At 39.4% G+C, this 18,299-nt stretch overlaps 1 protein-coding gene across 1 annotated transcript in view; it reads left to right on the top strand.

Annotated features, from left to right (window-relative positions):
- The window catches only part of LOC113128861 (alpha-1,6-mannosylglycoprotein 6-beta-N-acetylglucosaminyltransferase B-like), a 121,373-nt gene that overhangs the window by 5,537 nt on the left and 97,537 nt on the right, over positions 1 to 18,299 (top strand). Inside the window, exon 2 of the mRNA XM_026304460.1 lies at positions 591 to 703. Coding sequence (XP_026160245.1) covers positions 591 to 703 — 113 coding nt within the window. The remainder of the gene's footprint in view (positions 1 to 590; positions 704 to 18,299) is intronic.

Here is an 18,299-nt window from a genome sequence, read left to right as displayed (position 1 = left end):
TTACACTTGCCTTAAACGGCCTTATGTTCTGTCCTCTTCTTGTCTTTTCTTCCCTTTCCCTCTGCACAGCCCTGATATTACATAAAAAATCACATCCACTTTACCTGCACTTAGGGACAAGCTGCTCACCCTTATTTTGGCAGTTGTCCTAGATGAAATGCGAAGTGGTAATATCAGAACTCTAAAATGTTTCGAGTGCCCTTTGGCTTATAATTTCTACATGTTATCGTTGCTCTGTTTATGTTCTGCCTTCTGGGCGTGCTGTCTGCTGTTTCTTAACTTTCTTTTCGTTTCTCTCCGCTTCTGCACACCTCTGCATTTTCCCTCATCCTCCTATGTTTGCATTTCTTTTTCCTCTCTCTTTTTTTTTTCTCCCTCTGCGGATCACTCTGTCCTGCAAGCACTGTCTTTCAAAATGTCATACCTCTCACCCTGCAATAACCCCTTTCTGTCTCCAAATATCACTTTGCTTATGTTTCTCTGTTGTCATCAACAATTCACCCAAAACATCTATTTACCTGTCCATTAATATGTCTGTCTATCTCAACTCTCCTTTCATTCATTCCCTCTCTCCTCCCCTTGTGTTGCAGGATATTCGTGGTGGGAATAGGATTCTTCAGCCTGTGCTTTCTAATGACCTCTCTGGGGGGGCAGTTCTCAGCCAAGAGACTGGGGGACTCCCCCTTCACTATCCGCACAGAAGGTACTGACGTGTTGTGTGTGTGAGAGAGTACGTTTGTGTGTAAACAGTTCCTTCAGTGAGTTGAAACCCTTTAACATCACTACATATTGTGATGCTGTAATACTCCTTAGTCCTGCTGGTGCTTCACTGGTATGTGCCACTTTGTCAGAGCTGCACCATCCGTTTCCAATTTCCAATCCGTGTTTTTTTTTTTTTTTTTTATATATAGTCACAGTAAAGTGGGTGAGAGATAAATCAACATGCTTATAAAACAAGATTGGTATGGTGGGTTGGGTTTGAGATAGAGAGACCAGCCCGTAGCTTGCAAGTTATTGGTCTGATCCCCTGCAATGACAGCAAGGCTAATATTATATCTGTGGGTTTTCAGCCCACATTCTGTTGGCATCCCTGTCCTTTCTTTGACACAGATAGTTAATGCTTGAGCTGTGTGTGAGACATACCATATATCTGAAAATCTATGTGAATATATGTGTTTGATGGAATGTTTACTCGGCTGACGTTGCTTTACAGAAGGATAGAACAGTAAAAGCTATGAGTTTACAGCAGAATAAATCCATAGACACATAACAAAAATTTTTTTTTGTTTGTTTTTTTTTGTATTATCTTTGATGATTTTAGAGGAATGATGAACAAACCTAGCCTGTAAGGCATTTTGTAGTGCCGGAGTGTTAATACTAGGATGCAGAACAGAAAACACACAGGAAACTGGAATACACTGGAAAGCACCAAGAGATAAAGCATAATATAATAAATAATGTACCAATACTCAATATGTTTATTGGTACACAGACATAACTGTGAGCTAAAAATGGCCCTAATAACTCTGAATTTAAAACACACTGAACATTGGGTGTTGTATTACATGGACACTGAAGCCTCTGTAGGGACAAAGCCATATCTCACCAGTGAAATGTCATTAACACATTGGCCAGCTAGCGATATCACACAACCCAGAGTGAAGGCTGACTGCCAGGGGCAAGGCAAGGCAAAAAAACAAAACAGGAGCCCCATTGTAAACTCCTGCTGTACAAGGTGCGAAGATTGAAATTCAGGGGTCATTATGTGGAGGCCAACCACTTCTCACTCCTTCTGGAGTTAAAATAAGAAATCCTGTGTTCTGTGTGCTCTTCCACATGTAGCATGTCCAAAATAGTTGGAGCATGCCATGGTTGTATGGATGTTAATTTTAAGCAAAAGATGGAGGAAGTCAGGTGTTGGTGTGTGTGTGTATATGCTGCAGTATGATCTGCCAGAGAGAAAGATGGACCAATGAAAATGGAACAGAAAATAGAAGACTTAACCGAATGCAGAGATGCAGAAACATATAAAAAAAATAAGGTGCAGCGTGTGTGAGTCAGATAATGGGATAGAGAGGGGGTCATTTGGGATTACTGTATTTGTGACAAATTGAGATTACTGTTGTGGTGTGATAAATTAGGATTAGTTTGTATATGTAGTAAAATGTACTTGATTAATCGTCTACTCGTGCTGCAGCCTGGGAAGACATCTGGAGCAAGCTCATTAAAAACTGTATAGTGTCCAGCAGCGGATCCCCATATGAGTTTGCTTTGTGTGTATGTATTCCTTTATGTGCTTAAATATTTTTCTGCTTGACTGCACAAAAGATGCCTATATCTGTACATCTACAGTCTACCTGAGTACACTTGTTTGTGTGCATGCCCTTCTGTTTCGTCCCCTTTTTTTTTTTTTTTTCCCTTTATGCATAGCTCTACTGTTTACAACCTCACACTGTTTTTGCAACTTGCTTCCTTTTTACGTGTGTGTGTGTGTGTGTTTATATGTGGGTTTGTGATGAGCTGGCAGGAAATTGGCTGTTAAATGGGGCGACAGCAGCAATGTGGGACAAGATTGAGACCAGAGGGACTGAGAGACTGATCCATCTGCTCTCTGCAAATCAGCTTCGCAAAACAACTGGCCCTTTCATTAAGCCTCTACTCCCCACCTGCAGAGTCATGCATGCATGCATGCACGCACGCACGCACGCACGCACGCACACACACACACACACGCACACACACACAGTTCCACTTCTGTGTTTCATTAAATACATGTCTTTTCTGGCAGACACATTACACAATTTCTCAAAATTTTCTCGTTCTGGTCTTTTTACATAGGCCAGCAAAAAGGAGCTGCTTAATTCAGTAGTGACTTTAGCACTGCAGCTGTTTTTATTTTCTCTAGAGCAGTTTCACTTTTCTAATCAGCTGGCGTTTTTGCACAACACAGGAAGGATTAAGATTTGTTATAATTATATTTGTAACCATCTGACAGCTGCCACAAATATACCTGGTTTCTTGTTGGGGAGCAGTTATGACTCTGCCATTAATTGCTTTTATATTTAAAATGTTAACTACCAGGAGCCAGAATTTTAATTACAGCTTTCATGATTAAAGGTAAAGTCAATTCATTACCCGTTTTGTCTTATTCAGCAAAATTTTCCTCACATTCCTCTTTCTAGCCTTCAGGTTTGTACATTCCAGGAAAATCAGGATCAGAGTTGGGCCAGCTAGGTGCAGCCAATCAGCACAGGGGGAGCCCTTGCTCATGCATAGTCCATGCATGGTGTAGAGGAGTAAGTGGAGTAAGCTGGAGGTCAAAGATTCATAGTATCACTTTGCAGCCAAAAGGGAGATATGGCTAAGCAGCTGAATAGGAGAAGGTCCAAGCCAAGGTAGTCCAGGCCCGAGATGGGTGTAGACATACAGTAGGTGTCGCCTTCCAAAAACAGGGAGAGCTCCAGCATTCGACAGGTATGAGGACAGATGCAGAGGTTGTCCTTTTAACACTGGACAGGTGGGCAATTTGTTTGCTGTGTTCCACTGAAAAGCATAACAAGCACAATGATGATGTTCACAAAGAGTGTGTTTTTGCTCCACGCCCACCTGGTTTTAGAGCTTTTTTATCTACCTTAAAAGCTCTAAAACCTAATTCTGTCGCTCTGTTATACTTGGCAGAGGTGTCATCATTAGCATTTTGAGGTTTTCTGAACTACACCAAATTCTGATTAAATGTTATAATCATCTATGCAGCACATCTATTACTGTGCCTCAAATATACTGGCCATGAATCGTCTTGGTCTATTTAAATTAAATTCCATTTTCTATAGAAAGCTGATTTTTCTTCACCTAACACCTGGAGTTCCTGTTAAATGCTATGCACACCACAAATTAAGACAAAACGAATTGTTTGCATATAAAATGTAAATACTGGCTGGGGAGTTTTTCATGTGATCAGCTTAAGCATTTTAACATTCTGTTGTATTTCTCTACTATAAAATATTTATTCCCAAGTGAAACCAAGACTTTTTAACTGAAAGGTGACTTTCAGTCACAACCTGTCAAAGATGGTTGTCTTTTATCTTCTGCCTTTGGCTCTCTCTCAAACATGACCTCTAAATGGAAAAGTTTCATGTCCATAATGGCAGAGGTATGCTTCTTCAAAAACCCAATATTTTCTCAGTGATAATGGAATTCAAGGATATGAAGTCTTTGAGTCATTCATACAAATAGGGCATTGAGAGCTAAAGTAAAGGGTCATATTTATCTACAATAGTTTAGTCCCAAAATGTCCATTTTATCTAAAAATCCTAATATATTACTTATTTTAGATGCTATTATATAACCTCTATATTGAGTGTTGATGTCTGCAGAGCTGTCATGTACAGTTACAAACCCATCAGGAGCATATTGTTAGACTGGCTCCTATTTCATAATTATAGATGTCATTCACAGGATTTCAGCTCAAGTTATGCCATGTAATTTTTACAGATGTTAGCCTCCTGTTTGCACACACAATAACAACCCCTTTTTCACAGGCCTTTGTCGTCTTAGTGGGAGTTGCAATAATAGCAATTGTTTGGGTATTAGCTGAATTTCGTCACCATCTCTTGCTTCCGTGGATTATCGGCTTCCACTGGAGATTCAGTGCAGTGGTTTCTCTCAAATCCCTGTCGCTCCTTAGTGACTCACAAAGTCATCAAGGGCTGTGAGCTGGAGATGGTGAGGTAGGGCTGAATGGTGAAAATGAGTAAATGGAGGAAGAAGGAGGTGGAAGTAGAATAGGGGTTGTATGTGTTTGTGTTAGACTGTATCTGATTAAGCCCAAATAATGACATTACTAGAGGTCACACTGCTCACAAAAGAGATAGATGAAACGGGGATAAAAGATTTTTTTTTTTGGTCTAGATTAAAAAACAGGCATAAGGGAGATGTTAGCTTGATCAAAGTCCCTCCCACTGGAGCTTGTTCATACTCTGCAGTTTATTATATTAACAAGGACCCATGACAGTCCCTTTACCCTAAGCATGTTTTTCTCTACAGTGTTTGTTCTAGCTGAAAGACTCTGGGCCTTCTTACTGGCTGGGTGAGTCTCTGATGGGAGAGAGGATATCATTTTATATCATGTTGGTTTTAAATTTTGCACTTCTTTCCTCTGTGTAGATTTAATGGCTAAATGTTTTTAAAAAACTGTCATTTAAATACTGTAATTTCTAAAGTGGAAGACTTAGTCACCACACTTTGTAGAAATGCTGCTGTGCTTACATCCAAGCAGCAAGCAGGCAGAGACGGTTTGTTTGATTCGCATTAAACTCAGTTCTGTGATCATCTGAAAAGTTTCCACGGAATCAGTCAGAAAAAGGCTTATGCCTGTGTCCCAAAGACATTTTTACTTGTGTCCTCAGAGGACCTCAGCTAAGAGTTTCCATTCTTAAAAATCATTGCATGTATATACATTTTAGATTATTATAAATTGTGTGTCAACACGTGTACAGTATGTTTCAGTACATCAGTATGCAGGGACTGGCACCGGTTGAGCACATGACAAACCTACCCTCTGTGGTCCCGTTTCATGTTTTTTTCACAGTGGATGTTCATCTCTATCACAAATTCCCTGCAGTTATGTTTCTTTCCCATCGCTTCATGTCGAACAAATCTGGCATGACAATCCACTGAATGTCATTGGGGCTAGGTGCAGCAGGAGAGTCACTCAGGGAGTATACTTTATCAGTGCACTCATAGCCTGGGGAGAGTGAATGGATTTTGTTTGTGTGCGCTTGAGTTTGCGTGTGGATTTATGGGTATGCAATTCTCTCTGGATAACACCACCAACTAAGTGCCAGAAATATAAAATGGTTTGGAATGAATGTGTTTCTGTCTGTTTCACCATCTGTATCCATGTCCAGGTATGTGTATTTGTGTTCCTGACACGTATTGAGTCCTGACAAGTATTGAAAGAAAGAAATATAAGGAAGTCTTCCAAATCCAAACTACAGAGATGGTGGTTTTTATTAAACTACAGTACAGGCATAGAGGCAGTTGTAAGGTCTGTCTTTCGTTGTTGTCCCAATATGGAGGCCTGTTTCTACATGTTTGCATATGGTGGAGCAGAGAATGTTTTGTCACATAAGCATTATGTAAATGTTTAGTATAAGCAGGATTCAAGAAGAGTTCTTGTCCAATCTGCACACAGTCTCTCAGTATGTATTTGGACCCGAATTTGGCAATAAATTTTCCAAGTGAGAATCCAATTCCTCGTCTATTTCTTTATCCTTTACTCAAACTGAGGAAAAGACAGAGGAAGTTGAGCCAAATCGTGCTTTTACCAAATCTGTAAAAATGTCAGTTTTATTCTTATGATTAAAGGTTGTAGGTTAAAATAGTTCATTAGGATTTGTGCTGTGATGCTGTAACATTTGACCATTTCCAATATACACAGTCACGTACACATACAAACAAGATTTTTAGCATCTCTTCTAATGAAAATCTAGTGCATCTTCTCCAACACTTGCTCTCATACTATCAGTATAACATGAACACTCTTGTCCAAATAATTCCATATATCCAGTATTGTTAAAATTATGCAGCTAGAAATTTCTGGATCAACATGTCATTAAATTCATAGTAGTACATTTAAAAATGTGTACATTGCTACTTAGTGTTAGGCATCTAGCTTTGGAGAAGATGTATGTGTTTCTTCACAGAGAAGCTGCTAATTGAATCACATCTCTAAATTGAGCTAATCTAAGTTAGGTGTTCAACATGGAATCAGGATGATGCTGTTGCATTCTGTTTAGGTATGGTTTATGCTGTAGCTGTATTTATTTGTCATTAGAGAATCCTGCAGTTATCATAACATCTTAAATATAGAGATATACAGTGGGTACGGAAAGTATTCAGACCCCTTTAAATTTTTCACTCTTTGTGTCATTGCAGCCATTGGCCAAAATCAAAAAAGTTCATTTTATTTCTCATTAATGTACACTCAGCACCCCATCTTGACAGAACAAAAACAGAAATGTAGAATTTTTTGCAAATTTATTAAAAAAGAAAAACTGAAATATCACATGGTCATAAGTATTCAGACCCTTTGCAGTGACACTCATATTTAACTCACATGCTGTCCATTTCTTCTGATCCTCCTTGAGATGGTTCTGCTCCTTCATTGGAGTCCAGCTGTGTTTAATTAAACTGATTGGACTTGATTAGGAAAGGCACACACCTGTCTATATAAGACCTTACAGCTCACAGTGCATGTCAGAGCAAATGAGAATCATGAGGTCGAAGGAACTGCCCAAGGAGCTCAGAGACAGAATTGTGGCAAGGCACAGATCTGGCCAAGGTTACAAAAGAATTTCTGCAGCACTCAAGGTTCCTAAGAGCACAGTGGCCTCCATAATCCTCAAATGGAAAAAGTTTGGGAAGACCAGAACTCGTCCTAGACCTGGCCGTCCAGCCAAACTGAGCAGTCGTGGGAGAAGAGCCTTGGTGAGAGAGGTAAAAAAGAACCCAAAGATCACTGTGGCTGAGCTCCAGAGATGCAGTAGGGAGATGGGAGAAAGTTCCACAAAGTCAACTATCACTGCAGCCCTCCACCAGTCGGGGCTTTATGGCAGAGTGGCCCGACGGAAGCCTCTCCTCAGTGCAAGACACATGAAAGCCTGCATAGAGTTTGCCAAAAAACACATGAAGGACTCCCAGACTATGAGAAATAAGATTCTCTGGTCTGATGAGACCCAGATTGAACTTTTTGGCGTTAATTCTAAGCGGTATGTGTGGAGAAAACCAGGCACTGCTCATCACCTGCCCAATACAATCCCTACAGTGAAACATGGTGGTGGGAGCATCATGTTGTGGGGGTGTTTTTCAGCTGCAGGGACAGGACGACTGGTTGCAATTGAAGGAAAGATGAATGCAGCCAAGTACAGAGATATCCTGGAAGAAAACGTCTTCCACAGTGCTCAGGACCTCAGACTGGGCCGAAGGTTCACCTTTCAACAGGACAATGACCCTAAGCACACAGCTAAAATAACAAAGGAGTGGCTTCGGAACAACTCTGTGACCGTTCTTGACTGGCCCAGCCAGAGCCCTGACCTAAACCCAGTTGAACATCTCTGGAGAGACCTGAAAATGGCTGTCCACCAACGTTCACCATCCAACCTGACAGAACTGGAGAGGATCTGCAAGGAAGAATGGCAGAGGATCCCCAAATCCAGGTGTGAAAAAGTTGTTGCATCATTCCTAAGAAGACTCATGGCTGTACTAGCTCAAAAGGGTGCTTCTACTCAATACTGAGCATAGGGTCTGAATACTTATGACCATGTGATATTTCAGTTTTTCTTTTTTAATAAATTTGCAAAAATTTCTACATTTCTGTTTTTTCTGTCAAGATGGGGTGCTGAGTGTACATTAATGAGAAATAAAATGAACTTTTTTGATTTTGGCAAATGGCTGCAATGACACAAAGAGTGAAAAATTTAAAGGGGTCTGAATACTTTCCGTACCCACTGTAGCATCATATGAGCTTGGTTTGTAAATGTCAGAGTAAGAAGCATAAGAGAACACAACACTATCAATATAAAACATAGCTGTAAATGGGGGCAGTACTCCTTTATACACTGGAGTAATCCTTCTCAGGTCTGTTTTTCTAACCCTCTTTCAAAAGTACAATTACAGAATGCACTTAAAAAAATACCAAAATTCAACATCACCAATTTTTCCGCTCCCTGTTCCTGCTCCTTTCCAAACTTGGCCTCCTGGGGATGGTGGAATATGGAGATGTACACTGCTGCCAGGCACTGAACAGATTCCTCTAGTGGTGAAATGGATTGGAAGCTGAAGACTGGACATTTACAAGTCTCTCTAGTGTGTGTTTGAAAATGGCAAAGAACCTCCAGCTGCTCTAATGGAGCTACCCAGTGGGGAGAAATAGAAGATCGCTCTTTGTACTTAGGAGCTTTAATGTTTGACAAATGTGACAAAGAACTATGGAGTTTCGGGGGCAAGGGTGCTCTGTCATTATTCTGATTATCAGATGTTGATTTAAAAAGGAGAGAGCATTTATTGTTTTTTGCCATTTCATTGTGAGATAGACACACAAAAGGTGACCAAATGGGTACCATGTTATTTTCAGAAAGGTAAACCCAGTCAGAGAGCTTTGTGATGAGGAATTGAACATTTATTTGATTATACACTCAGGCTCAGCAATGAAGATTATACAGGTAGATCTAGTGCTAAGGAGGAGGAGGGATAGTGGAGGTAACAGGTGAAGGAAATTCAGCAGAATAGAGAAACTGTAAGAGTTGTCAGGGCATAATTGTCGCACATGAATAAATATGATTGGATGACATTGGTCAGCTGATGTCCATGTCCATACAGTCATTCAGTGATGCAGCTACTGATGGTAAAGCAGTTGAATGAAACAGCTGTTGTGCTTCGTCTCCATAAGACTAATAGTAGAAACATTTATGTTTCTATATCTTTACCATCCACAAGTCCAGTGTGTTGGTACAGGGGTGCATATGTTTAATACCTTTGTACTTACTACTTATTATAATTCACCCCCCCCCACCCAACTTTGTTTCCCCTCTGTGTGAACTTCAGGCCATTCACACTATTATTCCATCCTTAGGCCATTCCTAACACCAATACATATTAATGAGAAAGTCTATCCAATTTCCAACCAGACAGGGACATTGTTCTGTCCTAAGTGCTATTACTTGGCTGTAAATGAGAAATTTCTCCACAGCACATTATATTATGGTTATGTCTTTGGGAAGGTTACTGTGCAGCAGTACACTGTCTCAATTACCCAGCTTGCATCACGTTTTGTCTACAGGTCGCTAGCTCATCTTTTCCCCTGCTATAAGCTGCTTATTTTCTTGAGTTGCGATAATGTCACACTCAAGCATGCTTGTGCTTCCTTTCTGCAGATATACCCTAATGGTGTTTACGAAGCCATGGCCTCTGTTTTGGGAAGAGTAGTATTTGTATTATATCTGTGTTGACAAAAAAACTAAGATGTATTAGTCTGTATTTGGTTTCTTTAGCGGCTTGGGCTGATAAGGCCATAAAACACACCAAGCGTGACTCGAGATTTTTTTTTTTTTTTTTCCTTGAGTCACTCCTCTTTCTCACCTCTGTCTTCTTGTCCTTCTGCTTCTCATTTTCTTTCATTTTTTATCATTGGAAATGAATATATTAAGTACCCAGTGTGAGACTGAATAAATGCAGGATGCTTTTTGTTGTTTCTTCAGCTCACTTCGGCCTATACCTCTGCCCCTTTTTTCTTCTGCCTTTTTGTCGGAAAAATCATTTATCTGACACACAGTGAGTGGTGGAAGGCTGCTGAAAAGGCAAATAATTAACGTTTTGAAGCCATTTGAGTATATTCAAAGTGATAGTTTTCACTGTAAATAATGAAGCTTGTTTTGAGATAGTTAGCAGACAACCATCTGTTTTTTCATGTGCAGAAGACCCTGCCTTTTGTGTTTTCTTGTTGCCTGTTGAAAAATATTCTAATTTTCTTCAGATGGTTTGATAGATTCAGGTATATTGGTAGCCTCTCACAAAACACATAGTTGCTAAGATTAAATTTAACATTTGAACATGACCAAATCATTACTGTAATAGTTTTATATTGAAGTATTGTACAGTCTTTTACAAAAGTTAATTGCCTTGTTGCAGTCAGTTGTAACGACTGAATATTGAAATAAAAGGAAAATGAAAATTGAGTGGCCCTATCAATGCATAAAGGAGACACACATGAAAGCGAGCCTTACAGGAGATTTGTGGCTGTCTTCTATAAAATATGAATATAATATACCACACCACTAATTGTATACGATCCAAAAATGAAACTGCCCCTGGTAGAAAGCCGAACTAAGCTAATGTGAGAACTGAAAGCATACGCCACCATAAATAAATGATGTTGCCAACGATGATTTTAGATTAATGGCACTGTAAATCGTACATACTGTACTGTATTTGAATTCCTGTATCCAGTGCTTACTTTATGTGGTGGCACAAAGCCTGTAAGGGCTCTGATGCTATTTCTGGAGATGCTGTAAGGAGGAAGTGACATGTCTCTTAGGGCAGGAGAGAAGCAGTATTGATAGTCAGATGAGAAAACAAAGAGCTGACTTTGATATGCTTTGCTTGTTTATTTGATATGACGAGTTTGCATCCACACTGCTTTCTTTCTTTCCCTCGTCTTTGGTCTGTGTGTGTGTGTGTGTGTATACATACTCATATTTCCTTTGTGAGGACCATTTTGAGCATAATTCCATCCAAATGAGGACCTTTTGGCCAGTCCTCACTTATTTGGACTTCTTTTTGAGGGTTAAGACCTGGTTTTAGTTTTGAGGGTAGAAGTAGCTTTAGTTAGGGTTAACATAAAGGTCTAGGGAATGCATTATGTCCTGGTAAAAATAGAAATGAGTGTGTGTTTTGTGTTTGTCTTTTACTCGTTTGCTTCTGATGTGAGGGCAGTATACTATACGTAATGTTCGTCAGCAGCAGTAGTTCTTTGACAGCCAAACATAATGTAATTTTAATCCAGCATCGAATTTTCAATTTGCTATGTAGGAACACACTGTGCTGCTGAGATACTGCAGGAATTTGTCAATGCACAGAGACAAATGATTAAAATTGATGCATTATCTACCTCTCTTGTTCTCCAAGGTTTAAACTGCATAATCAAAACATGCTGTATTTCTTTAATTTTTTGTCTATCGTGCCTAACCCGTCTATTGCTGTAAGATAAACACAGAAAACAGCCCCTGTTGACAGGTAGTAGTAAAGGGTAAGAGCAGTTTGACCTCAAAATAAAAAGATCTAAAAGAGAACAATAGCTCTAATGCGTTTCTCTAAGTACTAGATAGGTGTACCTAACCTGCTCTTAGATATTTACATCTGTGGGTGTAAACACAGATTATAGTGCCATAGTGCCAGTTTACACACTGGCACTATGGGATCCTGGTGTTCCCCAACATCTATAAATCATTGAATTTTATGGTGATGACTTAAATTAATTGACTTGACTTAATATTAGGGTGAGGGTTAGTCAAGTAGTGGTTATGGTTAAGTTTAGGTCTTAAGTCCCCATGAAGTGAATGCACCATAAGTGAATGTAAACTTCCTATGTGAAATGAAAACAAATGTGTGTGTTTTTGTAAAGACCCTGCGGCCAGCACCCGTGGGGATGTCCTGTGTCTGGGCTGAGCTTTAGAGCGGACTGAAAGGAAGACAGGACTATTTGTGAGTGATCATGAGAGGAGGAGAAAGCTCAGTTTAGGGCAGCTGAGATGTTTTCATTTTAAATCAAGGGCTACACATGGGTGCAAAGCTAAATTGTGATGCATAAACACATTTTCTCACCATCATCATGCAGTCAGGTGAAATTGCAGTCAGTCACTTTTCTTCCCCTCGGTTCTCTCTCTCTGTCTGCCACACAACTCACAACAGCTGGCTTCCAATAAGCATGAGGCAGCAATAAACACACCAGCACCACTGATATAAGTTGTGATGTTACACATCTGTCAGAAGTGCACGATAACATCATGAAGCAGTTGGCAGCTGCTGGTCTTGTCTCTCTCTCTCTCACACACACACACACACACACACACACACACACACACACACACACACAGCTGTTACTTAATGGTTACCTCAGCATCATTGTCCAATAGCTGATTCTTGTCTTTTCTCCACTGAGCTATAGTTGTTAGAGGAAAAAAGTTAAAAGTATTGCAACTAAATTGTTCTCTTTTCTTGCCAGCGTTTACAACCTTAAGTGGATAATGGCACTTTGCTTTACGTTACAGAAACTAGAATGAATTTTCATTTCTTGTTCCAAATACAGTATTTGCAGGGCATCTTCAAAGTAGATCATTTCACACAGAGGGTGGATATCTTTTGAAATCATGCATGACAAATCCAGGGTCTTACAATTTTTCCCTTAATAAATTTTTCAGGAGCAATGTTGTACTGTATAGGATGTCTAGCTTACAGATACAGTTTTATATTACCCTCTTGATAGTAAGACGTTAGTGTTCTTTACTGTGTGTACAGATGATCTATGTAATGCAGTCTGTGTATTATGTTTGCATAAAGTAAAAGATTTTATTTTTTGTCACATCCACCTATTGAATGATAACAAGCACTTCAATGCTTTACCTAGACGTACATGCTTTCTGCTGACAGCTTCTTGCAGTCAAGTGTCTGTTTAGTAGCTCACTGAGCTGATCTGGTAGCGTGTGTGCTGCAGTGGCAAGCCTTGGGCTTTTCCTCTCTCTGGGAAAGTTTAAATGGCATTACCTGTCAGCTCAGATGATAGGGCCCATCTGTTTCTCAGTAAATAAAAGACGTGCTGAACCACAACTGAAAAAGCTATTTCTGAAAGGTTTTCCCAAATCTCTCTTTTTTCGTTTCTGTCGTGTAACATTCACTAGATTTGTTTGCTGAGAAATGCATCATGTGTGAATGAGAACTTTGCTTTAACAAGCACAACCATTTTCCTTGTCAGGAACACTCACCTAACAGTGACAGTACAGCTACTATACTAGGATATACAAATGATAGTGTGAGTTTAATCCAGTTCACTTCCAATACAAGTTGCAGTCAGAGGCAAAACCCCAGTTTCTTATTATAGTTTTTGGCTCATAGTAGCAATCTCATAATCACTTAATCTTGGTCTGTATGTTAGTGCGCTGGCCTTATGTATGTGTCTGAATGTGTGTGGATGTAGTATGTAGGCATGTATGATAACATGTTCCATCTGTCCCTGTTCATGTGGCCATGTGATCCAGATTTAAATTTCTTTATCTGCCTTTGGAAGATCAAGATAGATTAATCTGTTTTGATTGATCGCTATCATTTCCTTAATGGGTTTGTCTGTCTCAAGGCAGTGTTGGTCTCTGTGGCTGCCACTAAGCTATCAGCCTGTGAGGAATGAAATGTGTCCAACTCAGCATGCTGTGTTTGGGGGATCTGGGAATACACACAAATCTGTAGTTCATGATGTAGGTTATTTTCTCATGCAAACCAATAGTCTAATCGTTTCCAAATAAATATACTCTATGTATGACATCATGTAGATGCACCTAAACCATCTCTTTCTCTCTCTCGCTCACTCACTCACACACACACACACACACACACACAGCTAACTATCCCAATAATCTGAGCTCAACAGTTTAGCAAGTCAATGGAGAAAATTGCCTCAAGCCCCTCAGCACAGCTTTGTGCAAATAAAATCCATGCTACATTCACATCCACAAAAACTGTTCACAGCAATTAAATGTATTTAACATCTACATTTTAATGCTCCCATCTGCAGAGCAGTTAGTGTATCTTTCTTTTAATCCTGCTTTACCCAAGCAAATTATGCATCTGTTTATATGTAATGTACATTGTGTTCATGGTATCCATTGTTTTATATCTGTTAGCATACATGTAATTTATGAGGGGTTGTAAAATATCTGATTCACTAATACTGATCCACAGACAAACCCAAAATGGGTGGAGATGTCAACCCCGCCAGTGTTTCAACATGGTGTCTAAATGTCCTTTACACCCATGTTACAAGTAGTAGACAACATGTAGTTGTCTGCTGTGTTTCCTTCATTGTAGGTCTTATTTCTTATTTGGCTGTAATGTGAGATAAAAGGCTGGTAGAAAGTAGACTGCTACTTCTACCTTTAAATGAAATATCTGCTGCCTGCAGCTGAACAAATCAATACCATGCCATCATTACCAGCCCAGTCGAAGTCACTGCTGTCAACGACCAGACAAAATCTGTTGGGGTTAAGCTGTGTTGTGAGCATCTAAGTGATCACGTGTTATCATTTGTTGGACAAGGTTTAGGTGTGAAAGAAAGGAATAACTAGCCTCCATTTGATGTCCATACAACAGCTGTTGCTCTGTGACCCTTCAACTGTTTTCCAGTGCATTGTTTATGTTCTATCCCACATCAAAACTTTGAAACCAAAACCAAACGACTGTAAGAAAGATTTTAGTAATTATTATATCATTATTATTATTATTATTAGTAGTAGTATTATTATTAATTGAAGCAGCAGTGAACATACATGTTCACATTATACATAAAGAACTGTTCATACAGATATTAATTTTTAGCCTTCACAAACACACACACACACATAGGTACTGTATAACACAAACACAACACTGTGATGTCTAGGCACAATCATCAATATTTCAGAAGAACATCAACCTCGGCCCCAGGGGAATTACTAAATAATTGATTAGCCATCCTGTGGGATTTAATATGTGTGTTCTTTGCATGCATGGTGTTATTATTTGCACTCTGTACCTCTGTGGGGATGAGTCTACACTATGTTTCTCCTGGGCTGTTTATATGCACCACACACTTTCACCTTTAAGTTGCCAGCAATGTTGCAGACGCAGCATGCATTTTGTTCCAAATCTTCCACTACAGTAACTTACACCTCACCTCTTCATCAGCATCAGCAGAATAAAACAACAGTAGTGTCTCAGGTAGCTGAAAGATAATGCAATTATGCAGAGACCGCAGAGCCTCACCCGCTCAGAGGCTTATTGAAGCTGACATGACTGTCAGGTTAAGCTGGGGAGGGAGTCTGATCAGAGACTTAGCTTTAGTATATATAGGTGTTGACTTGTATGTGCATGCATGGGTGTTTTGGTGTGTGTGAGACAGACAGACAGCAGACACAGCAGTCTCCTGCAGATTACACATCATGGTGTCAACTGGGAACAGAGGTCACACTTGTCTTAACACAAAGCTATTAGGGCCTTTGTCATTTGGCCTAGTTTCTGCTTTATGATTTCCTCCATCCCATTGTCTCTGTTTGGTTTATTCTTGTGTTCTGTCATGATCATCAGCTGCAAATATCAAATCATATCAGATATATATTTCAGCTGGTTTATCAATGAACTTCACTTGACCTTCAATATATTTCACACCAATCTGAGTAGAGGCTCTAACCAAAGAGTTGATGGAGTTGCATTCAGTTATTAAATGTTTTGTTGGATGCTGATTAGACACACTTTTCTGATAATGTTTGTGTTGCTTTCACTTTCTCATGATTAAAGCTACAAAATCATATTAGACTCTTGAGTTAAGGTAACTTATTGATCTCAGTACTGTACTGTGTAGAAACTAACCAATAATAAACTTACTCAAGGTTAAATCAACAAATGTTCTTTTAAAGCCTGATTAGATATGAATAGTTTTTGTCATTGAGGTGGAAAATATATGAAGATGAGAGCTGTATCAGTCATACATAAGATTGTAATAAAAATGTTTAAATATTCAGTGCAGCTTTGAAAGTATCTAGCTGTGTTGACTAAAATTATAAACAGTGCCCTACTCTGTTTTCTAATTTACTTGTCTACAGGAAAAAAAATGCTACTTTAAAATTCCATCAGCGTGCGAAACTTTTGGAGTATGCGCTCGCACAAAGCATTGAGGGCTGCTATTGTTTATCCCTTTTTTGAAGCTGCATTGAACCTTCAATCTAGCAAGATGTATGCTAGCCACAAAACGTTTTTTGGGATATTTTATTTTCCCTGTCTGAATTAATTTCAGTATGAACAACTGAAAAAAATAGCGTGGAATCGACCTGTTTTTCCACAATCAACAACTGTGTTTTGGCTTTAAACTGTGTTGTTAATTTTGTGTTTTGGCTGTGTAGAACACATGGCACAGGTGTTGCCATTGGCTAAAAGCCTTCAGATAAACACCTTTTGCACTCCACACCTAAATTGCCCCAAACCAGCTGTTCATTTCAACTGTAAACATTTGTCTATCCAAGTTTGCAACTCAGCCTCCCAGTACCACAACGCCAGATGTCCATTCTGGCTCCAATAGTGGTATGTCTTTCCTCTCTCACCCACTGTTTCACCGGTCCTTTGCTTCATTACCTGTGAGTCAGAGTAAATAACGGGATGAGTGAAGGTGCCAGGGCGCTGAAGTGTGCTATCAAATAAAAAAAAAAAAACACAACAGCAGCTTGTGCCAAAGCTCTCCGCACAGAGCAAAGCCCTGACAGATGCTAATTTATCTGCTGAGGGCTGAATTATAGAGACAAACACTTATGGGTCCAGAGAGGGAAAGAGGAAGAGACTGTTAGATAGGATTTAAGGGGAACAGGGAGCAAGAGATGCCTGAAGCGATAGTATGAAAAAGTCAGGTATAGTATGGATAAAGTATGTGTGAGCACATGAAAGAGAGGGATGGAGAGAAAATAGAGAAGAAGAACTAAATGTGTTGAGAGGTGACATAACAGATGAATTTCAGGGATGTGGGATGAATGTGCCATGAAAGGAAATTCTTTTTTGTTCCCCATTACACATAATTACCATGAAGACTATGCTGTGGCATATAATGGCTTTTATACAACAGTTGCCAAAGCATGTAGTCTTAAATGTGTGCACAGGCAGCACAAGGTAGGTAAAACGTTTAGAAGACGTTCACTGGTAGATGTTACCTGCTCACAGTGTCCATGCTTTATAAAAGCTCACACACACATTTATATTTCTGATATTTCTGATTGTTTCTTGCTCAAGGTTATCGTTGTCATGTTTCACAACAAAGAAAAGCAACAAAAATTAATTTTGTTGTATCTGACGACCTGATGGATGAACATTAAGATCCACTTATCTTACACCAGTTTTACTGCTGTGTTTCTGTCTTTCATCTCTATGCTTCCTTCAGGGTTGCACTGCAACAACGTTTCATTGTGATGCTGATTGATGGGACGTGGTTAGAGGATGTCGTGAATGATAATGAGCACGTAGCAATTACTTCCAATGGTTTGGAGTTCTCGCACATATGCAGACAGATCTAACAATAATATAAATGTCTGAAATTGGAGCATCTTCCATTTTTTTAAACAAACTTACTGAACCATTGTAATATGGTGCATGTAGATGTCATTTACTAAGACATTAACATTGCAAACAAATGATGGGCTTCACTGCGACTTGTGACTTTAATGACAGCAAGAAACAAAGCAGTCTTAATGTGCGTAATGATAGTGTCGTTCTAAAGCAACATCTTTTGCTTCGCTACTGCTCATGTGATGTATTGCTGTGAAGAGCTTTATGTGACTTTTTTGAAGTACACATTACAAACATCTTCACAAAACAGAACAGACATGATGCGTCTATCAAGATTATTTCTCACAATATCCACAGAGTCCAAGGCAACAGGACTTACTATTTGGATTTTTAAGACTCAATCAGCCCCAATGGTTAGCATTAAAAAGGGTTAGTCAATAGTGGGTGAAGACAAA

Source organism: Mastacembelus armatus, chromosome 1, assembly GCF_900324485.2.
Source record: "Mastacembelus armatus chromosome 1, fMasArm1.2, whole genome shotgun sequence".
NCBI lineage: Eukaryota > Metazoa > Chordata > Actinopteri > Synbranchiformes > Mastacembelidae > Mastacembelus > Mastacembelus armatus.
The sequence above is the reverse complement of the archived record's forward strand: the minus strand, read 5'-3'. Positions and strand labels throughout refer to the sequence as shown.